At 38.8% G+C, this 16,285-nt stretch overlaps 1 protein-coding gene across 1 annotated transcript; it reads left to right on the top strand.

The window, feature by feature from the left end:
• The first annotated feature begins 760 nt into the window (after positions 1 to 760).
• Positions 761 to 13,960, top strand: ptpn2a (protein tyrosine phosphatase non-receptor type 2a). Its single transcript, XM_079241304.1, has 9 exons — positions 761 to 884; positions 1,985 to 2,075; positions 2,164 to 2,264; positions 2,352 to 2,450; positions 5,215 to 5,352; positions 5,593 to 5,802; positions 7,466 to 7,630; positions 10,436 to 10,626; positions 12,210 to 13,960. The coding sequence occupies exons 1-9, from the start codon at positions 828 to 830 to the stop codon at positions 12,394 to 12,396; spliced, it is 1,239 nt and encodes a 412-aa protein (XP_079097430.1). The 5' UTR covers positions 761 to 827; the 3' UTR covers positions 12,397 to 13,960.
• The last annotated feature ends 2,325 nt before the right edge of the window (positions 13,961 to 16,285 follow it).

The raw sequence follows: 16,285 nt of genomic DNA, 5'->3' as shown, positions 1-16,285 counted from the left end.
TTGATTAAAAAAAAAAAAACACACGCAGTTGTCATGATGACTGCAACTATTTCCGTTGTAGGCAGTTACTGTAAACACAACTGGCCGTGCCGTTTTACATTCTGTTAGACAGAAAAAATCCTCCCAAACAGAAAGAAAGAAAATTTACATTTGCCATTGATTGCCTTAAAGAAAAATCTTTTTTGTAATTTAAACAAACCAACAAATATTGTATTTTCATTTAATTTCAACATTTTTATTCTCTTTTCTTTTCCATAATATATTGACATATCCAAAAAAAAAAACAAAAAAAAAACAAAAAAAAAAAAAAAAACAACTACTACACAACCATTGTAGTACATTTCATGTAGAAAAGAAAAGAAAATTGGAGTAGGAAGAAGAAATAATCTTATAAAAACTACCCCATCCTCATTTCAAAGTAAACCAACTGGATGGCATCATCTACAACAAACACTAAGAAATAATTTTAAATATGGAATAAAAATTCTGTTCTGCCAACTATCATAACTTATATCAAATTTAGTGGTAATAATGGAATGCATAATTTTGTTGAATAAAAAACACACGCAGTTGTCATGGTGACTGCAACTATTTCCGTTGTAGGCAGTTACTGTAAACACAACTGGCAGCGCGAGCCAGCATGCGTAGAGCTGCGCGAGCCAGCCAGTATGCGCGAGCGAGCGCGCGTGCCGTGTTGTGAAGGAACTGCAGGGATTCAAAGGGTCATAGCTGTTCAGATGGCTGACACAAAGGTCTAAGTTAGTGAACGGTGCTACAAACACTCTGAGATTATTCAGTTGTTTTTTTGGGTCATAAATTACGACAAAATGGAGCAAGAATTTGAGGATATTGACTCGTCCGGGAAATGGCAAAACCTATACAATGTAAGTCTGGACGTCGGGCCTCTCGTGTTTCTATGACGATCGCTTGCTAACATACTTAGCTAGCTAACTTTCTCGCTAGATATCGCTGCTACTGGTTAAGTATTTTATCCATATATTATCACTTTGTGTTTTCTGTTAACATCGCCACATTGTGAAGGATGAATAAGAAACTATGAGTGTTTTGCTGGCAGAAGCCGACTTCCGTAGATGCAAAACGTGCAGAGTCTGGGTTAGCTAACGTTAGCTGCCGCTAGCAGTGTACGTCATATGCGGTCTCTGAGAACTCGTCTGGACTTCCAGAGAAAAACACGTGTTTTATCACCGGCTGTGTTACACAGCCCAGCACTCAGATTTATTTAGAATATGCTTTTATTCCGGTTTAACTTTGGTTTAGACCCTGTTACATGTACATATGAACCGGATGGTGTCATGCTGTTGTAGAAAAACAGTGTTAAACAGTTTATTATTATCAGTTATCCTTAAAGTTTATTATTATGTTAAACGGTTTATTATTATAAGTTGTTTTTTGTTTTTTTAAAATTAAATTATCAGACATAAAATGCTGGTGTTGAGTTTGAAATTGCATGCAATAGAAGGGATTAATGTTCCCACGTAAGCCAGACAAGAATCTCTTGATTGTTAATTTACTTCTTTACCGATTACAAATAGATATGAGCCATCATGGTCAAACAAATGATTATTTCATCCAGTTTAGATCTCTATCTGGAACTAATCTACCAGAGTCAAGTCGTGCTTTTGCACATTTTTTTCTTCTAATAAATGGAACAAGCTTCTTGTTAAGTGTTTTATTTTATAGTGAACTCTGTTCACCCTTTAGTTACACCCAGATGGGCTGGAAACAGCAACTGAGGATATTACAATACACCTCTTTGACAAATGACAATCTGAACAAAACAGAGGAGTTCCAACCAGTACAATAGATTTATTGTATTGTAAAGCTTTCATCTTTTTCTGTGGTTGTTACTTAAATGCAGCCTTTAGTTGTTGCGACCATTTGAATAAGGCAGGCGATGCATTCACTGCCCAGGCTGTGCACATTATGACTATTTTGTTTAATCTTGTCCTTTTGTCTGCAATAGGAGATCCGCAACCAGGCCAGTGACTATCCGTACAAAGTAGCAAAACTTCCAGCGAATAGGAATTTGAACCGCTACAGAGATGTCAGCCCATGTGAGTCTTAGGACAAAAGAAGTTGTTAACCGTAATGTGTTTGTTGAGACTAACGTGTGTAATCACTCTGTCATGTCATTGCTCTTAGATGATCACAGCCGGGTAAAACTTGAAAACTCAGAAAATGACTACATCAATGCAAGTTTAGTCTCAGTGAAAGAAGCCCAAAGAGCTTACATTCTTTCTCAGGTATGTACGCTGCTGGATAAATGTTTATGTGTGTGGGAAACTGTGTGGGCTGCTCACAATTTTTTCTTGTCTGTATATTTTTAACAGGGCCCTTTGAGGAATACATGTGGCCATTTCTGGTTGATGATTTGGGAGCAATGTTCCAAAGCCGTAATAATGCTCAACAGAGTGATAGAGAAAGGATCTGTGAGTACGCTTATGTACCTGGTGATTAATCACTTCTTCTCTGGGAGTTGTCTTGGCATTATCAGCAGAGATGGGGTTTTTTTTTTTTATAAATAGACAAATATAAAAAATGCTATCTGTAATTTGAATTATACATTGATAAGTATGCTTTGTTTGCAATTTAACAGGTAAAAAGTTATTGCTGAAAGTTTGCAAGTTTATTTTATGATTTATAACCAATTCAATTCAATTCAATTCAACTTTATTTATATAGCGTCAAATCACGGCAATGCCATCTCAAGACGCTTTACAGACAGAGGGGAAAACATAATGAAGGCCAATTCATAATCCTATATAAGGAAACCAACAGATTGAGTTGAGTCCAACTCAATCTCCCATCCTGAGCAAGCACACTGGCAACAGTGGGAAGGAAAAAACTCCCTTTTAACAGGAAGGAAACCTCCGGCAGAACCCGGCTCAGGACAGGCAGCCATCTGCCTCTGCTGTGTGGGGGGAAGAGGACAGAAAGACAACAGACAACAGGAACTGCTACTCCCGGCCAGGGAGACCTGCTGAGACAGGAGACATACATGTTAATGATGCAACACTGTTATGGGGGGGGGGTAAAAGAAAGAGATAAAGAGAAAAAGAAAGAAGCTCAGTGTATCAGGAGATGTCCCTCAGCAGTCTAAACCTATAGCAGCATAACTAAAGGATGCTAACCATCCCTAGCTATAGGACTTATCAAAAAGATAAGTCTTCAGCCTAGTCTTAAAGGTGGGGAGGGTGTCTGCTTCCCTAACACTAACTGGGAGCTTATTCCATAAGAGAGGGGCCTGATAACCAAAGGCTCTGCCTCCTGCTCGGCTCTTTGAGACTCTAGGAACCACAAGTAAGCCTGCAGTCTGCGAACGAAGTACTCTGCTTGGTATATAAGGAACAATGAGGTCTTTGATATATAGTGGTGCCTGGTTGTGGAGGGCTTTATATGTAAGGAGAAGGATTTTAAATTCTATTCTAGATTCAACAGGCAGCCAATGAAGAGAGGCTAAAACTGGAGAAATATGATCTCTCATGCTGGTTCTGGTCAGGACTCTGGCTGCAGAATTCTGTATCAGCTGAAGGCTTTTCAGGGCATATTTAGGACAGCCCAGTAATAGAGTTACAGTAATCTAGTCTCGAAGTAACAAAAGCGTGAACCAGTTTTTCTGCATCACTCTGAGACAGAATGTCCCTAATTTTGGCTATATTACGTAAATGAAAGAAGGCTGTTTTTAGTAACCTGCTTAATATGTGGACCAAAGGACAGGTCAGGGTCAAATATTACTCCAAGGTTTCTCACTGTAGCACTGGAAGCTAAAGTAATGCCATCCAGGTTCATTACAAAACTGGAAAATTTAGCTCTGAGTTTTTCAGATCCAACGAGAATTACTTCAGTCTTATCTGAGTTTAAGAGGAGAAAATTTCTAGACATCCAAGTCTTTATGTCTATGAGACAATTTTGTAGCCTATTGGGCTGATTTGTTTCATCTGGTTTAAAGGATAAGTATAGTTGAGTATCATCTGCATAACAATGAAAGTTTATTCCATGCTGTCTAATAATTTTGCCTAAAGGGAGCATATATAGCGTGACCACCGGCCAACAACCCAGTAATGTTTACTTTACAGCTCTAGAAAACAAAGAAAAGAAGGGAAACCATCTCTTCTAGACAAGAATCTCAAAATGAATTTATATTAAATGGGTGTTTAATTTATCTTGGAGGGAAAAAAAAAAAAAAAAAAAATTAAAGGCAAGGCAAGTTTATTTGTATAGTACCTTTCATGTACAAGACAAAGTGTTATTGTTAAAAGCACATTAAAAGCATTACAGAAAAAAAGCATAAAAGAAAATACAAATAACAAAATCACAATAAAATCATAAACTATATTGAAATAATTAAAAGCAGAATGAATTAAAAGTTACTGTGCAAATGTCATGTATAGGCGCATGAGAAAAGAAATGTTTTTAACCTGGATTTAAAAGTTTCTATATTTGGTGAGAGTTTAATCTCACTGGCAGTAGAGAAATTGGGGAAATTGACCTTTTTTTGCACTTTTTATTTTATTTTTTTTACATTTTCATGTCTAAATTATAAATATTGTTAGTCATAAGCTTTGTGCAAGACACATTCATTTACATTGGTAGTTGTGTTTTTGATGAACTACATTCTTGGAATTTACTGAATGACACATCTAAGGTACTTAACAACACATACCCTGTCCACGTCTTCCGTGGAGAAAACGGCTGTCATGTGACTTTCTGAACAAATTTGAGTTAATCTGTTACGCGCTGCTCATCTTTCCAGAAAAACAGCTAAGAAGACAAATGAAAAATTACTCCACAAAAATAACTTTGCTAGCCGTGTTGTCTGTGTCATGAGGCATGTAGCTGTCTGTCACTATGCTTAGAAAGTGAATGTAAACATTCCATTGATTAGCTTCTCCCGTTCCACTGGAACACAAACATTTCCACACCATGGCCGCATTCACAGGAATATTAATTATTGATTTTTCTTGTTTAACATCTTATATGTCACATATTTAGCTCCCAAAAGGTTATAAATAATTTCTAAACACTGTTTTGACATGTTTGTGAACATTACGGTCTAAACTTTTAGTAACAATTGACATATAAACACCATTGTTCTGCTTTTCATTTATTTTTTCATAGATGGAGATTGTAAGTTTCTCCGCACTTGTAAGAGCCAGCTGAGTTTTGAGCGTTAGTTGTTTTCTGTCTCAACAGGAGAAGTGTGCTCAGTACTGGCCCACCGCAGAGGAGATGCAGATGTCATTCACAGACACAGGCTTTGTTGTGAGACTGCTCTCTGAGGAGGACCATTCCCATTATACAATCAGAGTGCTGGATCTACAAAACACAAAGGTGAGAATAGGCAAAGAAGCACTATTTTAGAGCCAGACTGTATTTTTTGGGTGAAATATGTTGTGGTTGTTTGATAACTGCTTTCCTTGACCGTCTATGACGGACTTTCCTAGAAAGTAAAACTTATGTTCATGGTTGAGCTGCAGCTTTGTCTGATTTTATATGGATGAAGCAGATATATTAGATCAGTCCAGTTATACCGTGAGGTCAGCCCATGTCTCCTTCACTTGTTTTCTGTAGACAGGAGAATCGAGAGAGATCTACCATTTTCACTACACCACGTGGCCTGACTTTGGCGTGCCAGAGTCTCCTGCCTCTTTCCTCAACTTCCTCTTCAAGGTTCGGGAGTCTGGCTCGCTGGGCCCGGAGCACGGGCCCTCGGTGGTGCACTGCAGCGCTGGGATTGGACGCTCAGGGACGTTTGTCTTGGTGGACACTTGCCTTGTCCTGGTGAGTGAGGATAAGGAAGTTCTTGTTGCTCTGTGTTGTGATTCTAGTTGTAATGACAACAGAGTTAAAAGTTTTCCTGAGATTCAAGTGAAAGATGTGCAGTTCAAGCTGGGAGAAAATGGAATTATAAACACTGGATTTTTCCACGTGATGCAGGAAGGAGGAAAACAGGAACATCAGAGAACACCAAGGAAGATTTCCCTTTTTCCCATATTTTAGCAAAAATCATTCATTTCTTCATTTCCTTTGCAGGTCTTAAAAACAAATTTTATTGATTGCATCATGGGTATATAAGTTTTTTGATCAGATGGGAATAAAAAAAGTACATTTTTGTTCATTGTTCTTCTGTCCTCAAAGGGAAAGGGTCTGATGAAAAGCTCTTTACCAGCATTTTTTCTTTTAGATTGCTCTTTTTTTGTGTCTGCTTGGATTATGAGCGCTTTAAGATGAAAATCTCTGAACGTTTCAGAAGTCAGGTGTCGTCTCACTTACTTTTTTAGGCAAACAGATAATAAGCTGGAACCCTAAAAAGTGGAAACTTTTACTAATATACTTGTTTTGTTTACGCCGAGCTTGGTGGCACGTCACAAATAATCAGAAGTGAGAAAAGCCTATCTGTGGGATCCGACAGGCCGGATGCTAAATGGTGATGCTAATAATATTGTTGTGATGAACCTGAATCAGTTTGCTGAAATAAAAATGACCTGTAGTCTGTCCTGCAGGCGACAGCAGGTCATATTCTGGAAAACTTTGTCCTGGCTCCACCGGCCCGTTGAAAGGAGTCCTACGTGTCCTGGTGTAAACCAAAACTGGGCTCCTTGTCATAGCAGATAATATCGCTCATAATGCTGCCTCTTGACTGATTGTTACACATTGAGCGTTCCCTGAACTCCAGCTGTGCGAGCTGTCACAAGTTGAGCTGCTGATCATTTGGGGAAAGTGTTGTCTGTCTGTTGCTCAAGTTGGGACAAACTGTTAAAAACTGTAGACTGATCAAAGCTGACCAATCAATTGCCCCAAAACGGTGTTTTATGTGGACAGAAGGTACAAATCCAGAGGAAAAAGCTGAAGGGAAAGAGACTGGAACGGTGACTGGAAAACGCACAGAAATCTCCTCCATCCCATTGTGAGGTTCTGGTAAAAACATTTGGAAATACACTACCAGTCAAACGTTTGGACACACTTTCCCATTTAATCCTATGGGAAAGTGTGTCCAAACTTTTGACTGGTATTGTATAGCAGTAAGATGGTTTTCAGAGTGTACAGATGAAATGGGAAAAAGGAAAACTGTTGGAAAAATAGCACCAATTTACTTATTAATATCCTATTTTATATTGTAGAAGAGGGACGCCAAACTTTCTCTCTTCTACTTCAACTTCTCTTAATGACGGGTTAGTGGTTGTCAGTTAAATCTAATCAAAGTCCAACCCACTGTTCTGGTGAAAGTCAGCCACCTTTCCAGTATTCAGCTTTTCATAAACATAAATGCATGTTTTATCAGGAAACCTGAGTTGCACAATACCAAAACACCATGAGCTCACAAGACACAAGTGTGATGTCCCGCTAAGCAGTCTGGTGGGATTGAGTGTTGTGTGAAAACACTGACTTAACCTCTAAATCTTTCCATGTGCATCCTGTAAGAAAATCTAGTTGTGTTTTGCAGATAGACAAGAGGAAGAGCCCATCGTCGGTGGACATAAAAAAGGTGCTACTAGACATGAGGGAATATCGCATGGGCCTAATCCAGACTCCCGACCAGCTCCGCTTCTCCTACATGGCCGTCATCGAGGGAGCCAAGCTCATTCTGACGGACAGCTCAGCAGCACAGGTAGTTGGGTCACAAGGCTGGGAATTAAGACAGGTTTAATTCTCATTTTTCGAGTGCTGTATGTTTATTTGTTGTTTTCAGGTAAGCTGCAGTGCCAGTCAGAAACCTCCCTGAAGCTTAGCTGTAGGGAAGCATAGCACAAACATGTTGAGATTCATCAGGAGTTAACTCTCGCACAACACCACGAAGATCCAAACAGATGGCAGGAGATTCATCCTCAAAGTACAAAAGCAGTGCAGAGATTTCAGTCTTCCAGTTTCACTGAAATAGAGACGATGTTTTTAGGTTTGTGGTGTTGGCAACCGTAATCAGCTTCTCTAGTTTTATAGTTGTTGTTGGTATTTTTCCACCAAAGAAAGATTGAAACTATAAAAAAAAGTTGGCTGTTCAGTGAAAGCAAAATCAATACTGAAAATGGAGAAGAAAAAATAAACAGCTTGGATTGTTTTACGGCAACTTCTTCAGCAGAATGAATGAATGGCATGTAGATGAGTTTCATGCTTCCTTTTAAAGCTAGCACTAACATTTGATCTGTATCAGTCACAGATCTTTTCATTTACACCTTGATCTACTTGTAATTTCATCTACTTTCAGTTTATAATATATAAGTTCAGCTGAAACTGACCTGCTGTTTGTCGTAAAAGGAAATCATGTTGTCTCCACAACAGCACGGCCATTTCTCCTTCTGTTTTCTTCTCATGCTCAAATCATGCATGAGTTCATTGCCAATAATAGCAACAGAAGAAAAATGATTCATGGTTTTACAATTGTAAACAGTTTGTGTATGACTGAAGACAAGCTGGGATAGATCTTGTGGGAGGTTTCTTTATAATAGTATCAATCTTTTTACCATCCTGTTGGGTGTGTACAGAGATGGACCTGCTCACTAACTTGTACCTCCAGTTACATTCTAGTTCCTTATTGGCTCCTAAAGCTTGCGTCAGTGTCTTTTCCCTCAGAGAAAACACATACACATGATGTAGTTTGCATTAATATTTTATAACTACCATTGTTCGACCCCACTGCCACGGCTGCAATCTCCAGATGGCAGCAAACCCATTAGCAATAAGATAAAAGAGAAAGATTTTCATAAAACTTGAGCAAGCTCCTTGTACAAACGGAGAACCAAAATATTTGTAAATCTTTTGGAGACATCTCCTTTTACAACAACTGCACCATGCTGCAAAGAAGAATATTTTTTCTTCCCATTAGTCCCCCACCTTTGCTCCTTTTACTGAGCAGACAGGATGTGTGACGCTGTCCCACTGCAATAACACGCTGCGTTGTGGAGTCAGATGGGTCACAGCAGGGTCTGTGTCCACAACGGCATGTTTTCCTGTCATGGTTCTCCGTTATACACAGACTTCAGTAGTCTTTGGCTACCAGCAGCATCATCTTTGACCCATCCTACCTCGATACTTGACAACAAGCAGAGAGACACAGCAAAGATTAAAAATACCTCCTTTAATAGAACTTTGCTCTTGTAGAATTATTTTGCCACAATCTAGCAGGTGTTAGATTGGTTGGGAAATATATTTGTTCATAATTACATCACTGACAAGTCTACAATATTCCCAAAAGTCTTCCAGCCTTGGCAGTGTGGTTGTAGCATTAGGTAAGGACAGTGGGGCATGTCCCACCAGTGTCCAGCACAAGCACCTCTAACTGTGGTTGTGTCTTCAGTCAGAATGTCAGCTGCAGAGAAAAGAAAGGAGGACATCAGAGTGATACAACAGAAAAGTGTCTAGAAAAGCAGTTTTTCAGCTGTTATTTAGTCATTTATAAGGTGTAGATAATAAGATTATTAAGCGAAACACTTGTTTCCTCAGCATCCAGCATTGTGTTATTTTGTTAGGTGGCAGAACCAAGCTGTCAGGTAGTCCAGTGAGAGGAGGAGATGCTGAGGCGGGAGGAAGGACAGGACCTGGGAGACATGATAAATCATTTTCTAAATTTTAGCGATGCATGATATGAGATATTTGGATCATTTAACCAATAACTTCAGCCTTATGAAGGTTTTCATATCTCAGGAGTTCTAGTGTTATAAAACGTCCACTCTGCTGAAAGTTTGAGTTCGACGTCACTCGCTGCAGGTCAGACATCAGGTAGCAGCAGGTGACGGACCTGCTGCGCAGCATTGTGATGTTCCCACAGGTTCGTCTTAATGTACCGCCTGTTATTTTATCTGTTAGTTATCGTGATGAAACGGATAAAGTCTGACAGTTAACTGTTAATCTAATATCAGACGATTGTATCGTCATGATAATATTATTTATCTCAATTTGATATGAAAATGTTTACATATTTACATGAGATTGTTACAGACCTAAAATTATATTCTGTTTGGTATAGATCCGTAAAAAAGCAGCCATAACAGTTTTAACATGTTTTTCCATTAAAACATCATACCACTATTTTTTTTTTTTTTTTAAATTAATGATTCTGATTCAGAGTGTTTCCGTAAACATTGCTAGTGTAGATTTCCTTTCCACTCTAAGTGATATTACTAATTAAAGTGTATTATATGCAGAAATTGCACGTGTAGTTGGATTTGTATTAGTTTTAATCATGTCTGAATGTGCTCTGCTGTTCACTGTCATATATGCCATAGGCTTTAGTACACAGCCTGACAAAAAGGTGCTCCACCATTAGCTAAAATAGTAAAATAAAAGACAGTTTTACAGAGAGCCTTGCTCGGAGCTCAGCCACTTATAAACTGTATTTCCTAATTTAGTTTGAAGCAAAGTGTTTCGTCACGTCCCATTCAGTTGATCGTTTCTCTGTTTGTTGGACCCATGGCAACAGGACATGCTGAAAGGGCTGTACAAAGATTATTTGGAGCCAGATTTGCCCCCTCCACCACCTCCACCCAGACCTGATCTTAATGACAGCAGACCTAATGGACCACGTCTGGAGCTTCAGGAGAGCACGGGAGACCCCCCCATGACAAGAGAGCCAGACATGCACGACCAGCATGTGGCTGAGAACTCCGGACAGTAAGTTACAGCTCTACACCTGCTCTGAAACGCGAGATAAAGTTCCATTAACCATCAAAACGAAAGTCATACACTAATACTTCTTTGGTCAGCCCTGGTCATCTACACCAGGAGTGTCCAAAGTCGGTTCTTCAGAGCTGCTTTCCTGCAGGGTTTCCATGTATCCCAGTTCCAACACACCTGGCTCACATGAAATGGATCCAGTAGCCAATGAAGTTCTGCACAATGACTGATTTATTCATACTTATTAAAGCAACGGTTGGCAACTTGATAACCTCTTCACAGATTTTAAAAAAAAACTTTTTCTTTGTCTTTATGCCCTTTTTTGTATATTATTTTATATAATTAAATGTAAACTGTGTGTGTGTGTGTGTGTGTGTGTGTGTTAGTTATATTATAACATTGTGTGGACTCTACTGTCCTTTACTGTTCAGCAGTGGATGAGAAAGATGTTGGAGTTAAACCTTACACCTAGCTGCATGTAATGAGCAGCTGTTTACCAAGTGAACTGAACATCTACATGAGCATTCAGCTCCAACAAAACTAGTTATTTGCCTTTTCTTTCCATCTGGTGTTTTTGGTCCTGAACTGCATCACTGCATTGACGGCTTAGTAATCGTGCTGCTCTACTCTGTTGCCTCCACTGTCTGAAGACTCAGACAGAAGCAGCTGTTAAACTTTCCACCTCCAAACCAGCTCAGGAGACTGAGTGGAGGGGAAGCTGCAGCTAGTTTCGGGGTAAACTCCCGTCTCTTTACCCAGCAGTGGTGAAGCAGACAAGACTCTGCTGGAACTAGAATAGCTGTGTGGTGTTTATTACAAAAGCTTTTCACTCCTAAACAAGTAGTTTCTTACAGCTTCCTCTGCTCCCGACGCAGCTGACGTACTGTGCGTCTCTCCCTCCTCTCTTTAGCTCGACCATTCTTAAAGGGGCCACACCGTTCTTTCAACACAGCACTGTAAACAGCACCATTTCTGCATATGGACAAATGAATCTTGCAATAAGTTTTTATTAATAGAATCTGTTGGACCAGACATTATGGATGATGGGACAATGTTGTCCCGTCGGTCGCCAGTTGCTGATTATTGCTATAAAGGATGCCAAAAACACCCGTATGAGAGATCAGCACAGCTGTAGATGGCATCATTTGTTGAGATTTTCAGCAGTAGCTCACTGCGTCTGCAGTAGTGACTACTGATGACATATAGGGTAGACTTTCAGTCCTTGTAGTTCTGTTTTAAAGTGGGAAGAGGTAGGGGTCATAAAAAAACAGAAATGGGTTTGGACTTAATGCGTTGGACAGTTCATAACCCAGTTTAGTCATGTCAGCATCTCCTTATATGTTTTCTTTTCTTGAGCTCAATAATTTGATCCATCAACAGACCAACATCTTTTCCTCGACAAATTTTAGTTCAGGTTGATTAACTTGTTGCAGCTGAAGCATCACCATCCATGTCCAGCTTGAGACGTGTTGCCGTGTGCTTTCAGTAATCCAGGTGGCGCAGGTTATTAAAACAGAGAATCAGCTTTGGACTATAATGGGGCATGATTTGTCATAACTCTTTGACTCTTTATTTTCCAGTGTTAGAAAGAAACACCGTGAAGACAGGATCGCCAGCACTGCACAGAGAGTCCAGCAGATGAAACAGAGACTGACTGAGTCCGAGAAGAAACGGGAGAAGTGGCAGTACTGGACTCCCATCCTTCTGAACGTCGGTGCCGGGGCAGCGGTGGTAGTTGGCCTGCTGTGCTGGATGTACTCCCAGTAAAACCCTCTGGGTCCCCTAAAACTGACTCCTGTTTTTTGCACCGGTACCTGGGATTAGGTACTTCTTCTTTAAGTAGGCGTAGATTGTAATATGTGCATATCTGGGGGTATTTATTTCTTAAAGTCAGAATGCAGGAGCGCTAGATCAAACGAGTGTGTGTATATTTTTCTTGTAAGATCTTAACAAAAATAGTAACATCTCAGGATCTTGGTGCCAGCACGATTTCTTTCCCTCACGTCACTGTTGATGAATGTACGCTATCGTAGAAAAATGGCTTTGAGAGAAACATACTAAAGGTGCAGTACAAAGAAAAGTTCTGACAGGTTTATTTTTGCATTCTTTTGTTTGTGGCGGTCAGATGAGCCTCGATTGGATGTGGACCCGTTTTACATGTTACATGTCAGGGGGACTGGTGACTGTCAGTGCTCCTGTACATTTCTGGGAGGACCCCAGAGCCAAGAGGTTAACTCTGGGATTATTTTTTTTTCCTTTGTGTGTGTGTGTGTGTGCGTGTGTGTGTGCGTGTGTGCGTGCGTGTGTGCGTGCGTGTAATATGCTGAAATACATGCATTTACATGTTTTCCAGCCAGAGCACCACTCGTTCTTCCATTCAGCAGGGCATCCAGATATGGTCAGATATATATTTTTGTGCAACTAGACATTTCATAGGGAGCTGCCCTGTTGACACTTCAAACTCCGCTTGAATTGTTTTTCCTTTGCTTTTCTGTTTATGAAAGTAAATTATTTCCTGTCTTGTGAATTTTGGTTGTCATGTAGACTAATGTGAGCTGCCATGTCCTTTGCCAATTAGTACATGTATTTACCCACTGGATGGGTTCATGTGTGTCTGTTCCAGTTTTCCCACTCTTCATTTATCGTTGAGTAAACCAAAGCAAAGCTGTGTTTTTGGAGGGTAACAGCGAGGCAAGCCTTGCGCTCCCATAATGTGGAATTTCATTTGTTTTAGATCTCTGACATAATTCACACCTGTGTTACAAAAACTTTACTAGTTGTAGCATATTTGAGTTGTTTGAGTGATTCTTTAATTGTAACCCATAGCTTTACCAAATTGAACTGACTGGGACCAATCTAACGCGATCATAGTGCAATGTAGAAGTTGTTACAAAGCTCCTGGGATTGAATTCAAAGTCAGCAGACAGTGATGGTAATCACATCTGTACCTGTTGGTTTGCTTGTTGTATAGTTTTTTTATGTGCCTTGACGTAGGTTAAATCGAAACGTGTGCTCTGAGTTCTCCAGCGCATCAGTACAGAATGAGGCTTATGTGGACGGATGCATCCGTCATGGCGAGAGGAAAATGTTTGCACTGCAGTGACTTATTGGTAGAAATTGAGGCGTTGAATAAGCAGTTGTATCGCCCCAAACCGAATGTGGTGTTAGTTTGTACTCACCTCTGAGATTAATTTTCGACTGGCTTCTGTGGCACATGGCTTGTATGTGTTCTCATGTAACCCACAGGACAAATGTTTGACCATAACATTCCATTTATTCTTGTTTTCCACATGTTTCAGGGGAGTACTTTACTCTGCAGGGCTGACATGACAGATGAGTTTTCTTTTTGTTCCTTTTTTTCATTCTGGACGGAAAAAAGCAAAAATGAGATACTTCATATGAAATAACAATAAAGAAACAATAAAATCTTTTTTATCCAACCATGCTTTCATTGTATGTGTGTGTGTTTGTAACTCAGAGACTGAACAGCAGACATGCCCTTCCATATCTTTCCCCACCCCCTCACTGCTGGCACAGTCATAATTTCATTTTGACCATGAGCCAGATCAATGCAGTCAGACTGGAGGCCTCTTACTGTGGATTCCAGGAACTGATTCAATATTTCAAGAAGAGGCTTTGGTCGTACTGAGTGCTTTACTAATTTCATTTTCACTCCACCAGGATGGTGTATTTAGAGGAGAAAGCAGGATTTAAATTGGGCCTTAGCTCTGCCCTAGCACCTATGCTTTATTTACCATCATGGGACACATAACTTTGCAAGTCTTCAGCAATACATTTTATGCACCTAATCATGTTTAGAGGCATGCAAAACCTAGTTTTTCCCATGACTGTGCATATGCATCACTCCAACTGGACTCCTGCATCTTTCAACAAGTGTGTTTTTTTGCCTGGTAATGCCTCTAGATAAGTGGTGTTGACCTGCAAGAGTAACTGGTGGCATCAGATCTTATTAAAGGGCCTTTTTTTGTCATTGATTTTGATTTTTTTTTTTTTTTGTTTGATAAATGATGTAATATTTTTTCATTATAACCCAGATTTTTCTCTTTATATAAAGCCTCAAATAAGGAACAGAAATGATTCACAGAATCACAAAACACAGTTGTTTCTGTCCATTTGAAATCTTTCTGCAGAAACATGGGCTGTCACTCAGCTCCTGTGTGTTTAACGTGTTAAACATGTGTTTAACTAGTTGTTGACAGAACTGGTTGAGTGAGGTAACCTTTAAAAAACTTTTTAAGTTAGCCATTACATTACGTCTCCTTTTCAATAAATAGGATTAAATACATCAGATATTATTTACCATGCTAAAAGTTAAACAAAAGAGACAAGTTTATTGTTGTGGATCAGAGTTGTGTAGAGTGAAAATCAGGAAAGAAAACTGCAGATTGTTGAGATGCATCCTAGAAAATGCTTCAGTATGTTCAAACTCTACTTTAGTGCAGATTTGAGGTTGTTATCCTAAATGAAGAAGGTTGCTAAGTTCAAGTCCAAAATAAACACTGGAGAGGGAAACTAAATATTTCCAGCATTGTCTGGATGGTTTAAACACAGTAAGGCTGTAATCACAGCACGGAAAGGCATGTAGGGTCATCACACCAGCTCTTGGCCTCTGTAAATGATTAATAAAAATAAATTAGTCAGATGTTTTTGCCTGTTTTTCGTAACCTTTCAGAAACATTTCCTAAGAAGTGAATTTTTTTTCTTTTTTAATCATTATCCTGTTGTTTTATTATTAATAGTGTTTCAGAAATGTATTGAGCTGAGAAATCATGTAAAGTTGTGGAAAGTCAATGTGTTAAAATGCATTTATTATTTTTAACAGCTATATTAAATATTTTTTCATTGTTTATATAAATTCTTCCTTTTAGTTACAGTGTCATCGTTGTTCTAATTAATAAGGAGAAAACGGAAAACAGGTTAAAAAAAATACTGGATTTAAATATTCTGGAGATAATTTGTTTTTAATTTGTCTGTTTTCGTTTATTTAAGTATTTAAACTCACTCGAGCTGACTATTATTTACTCAATTTTATGTGTATTTTTTAACATGTGAAAAGAAAATTTAAGAAGATGAAAAAAATAAATGTAAAATGTCACGAAATGTGCCGAGAGCTAAATAACACAGAACCGTTGAAAGTGTTTTAAACTACAAATAATAATAATTTTAAAAAAAAAGAAAGAAAGAAAAGAAAAGAAAAAGTAAATACGCTATACAACTTGTCAAGTTATTTACAATGTATATTTTGCAACTTAATCCCTAAAAAATTATTATTAATAATATTTGTGTGTGTGTGTATATGTCTGTATAGTTCAGCATCCTCTAATGATTTTCTTTTTCTTTGCTTCCGTACACGCTCCTGCTCCTGAAAATGGTTTTCTTTACAAAAAAAAAAATAAATAAAAAAAAAATGGGGGGGGGGGGGGGGGGGAGAAGAAAAAAACTACACATTTCTATAAGGGTCCTATTTCCGCTCTGTCGCTGAAGGTAATCGTAGTAGGGCAACTGATAGGATCCCTGAATAAAATTTCAATTTCTTTTCTATAACAAACACAAAATAAAAAATAGACGCTCTTTTATCAAAATAAATGTCCATATTATTTGTGTACTTAGCTTTGATAATGTAAGTCAACCCTTG

The sequence above is a fragment of the Telmatherina bonti genome (assembly GCF_933228915.1).
Source record: "Telmatherina bonti genome assembly, chromosome: 5".
NCBI classification, from domain to species: domain Eukaryota; kingdom Metazoa; phylum Chordata; class Actinopteri; order Atheriniformes; family Telmatherinidae; genus Telmatherina; species Telmatherina bonti.
Note: the sequence above shows the minus strand (reverse complement) of the source record. Positions and strands in the feature narration are given on the sequence as shown.

What these genes read in the sequence shown, in the direction of transcription:
- ptpn2a (XM_079241304.1), top strand. Translation starts at nt 828, where the DNA reads ATGGAGCAAGAATTTGAGGATATTGACTCGTCCGGGAAATGGCAAAAC. An exon ending in AATGGCAAAACCTATACAAT is followed by an intron (nt 885 to 1,984) that starts GTAAGTCTGGAC and finishes TGTCTGCAATAG; the next exon opens with GAGATCCGCAACCAGGCCAG. An exon ending in GTGGCTGAGAACTCCGGACA is followed by an intron (nt 10,627 to 12,209) that starts GTAAGTTACAGC and finishes TTTATTTTCCAG; the next exon opens with TGTTAGAAAGAAACACCGTG.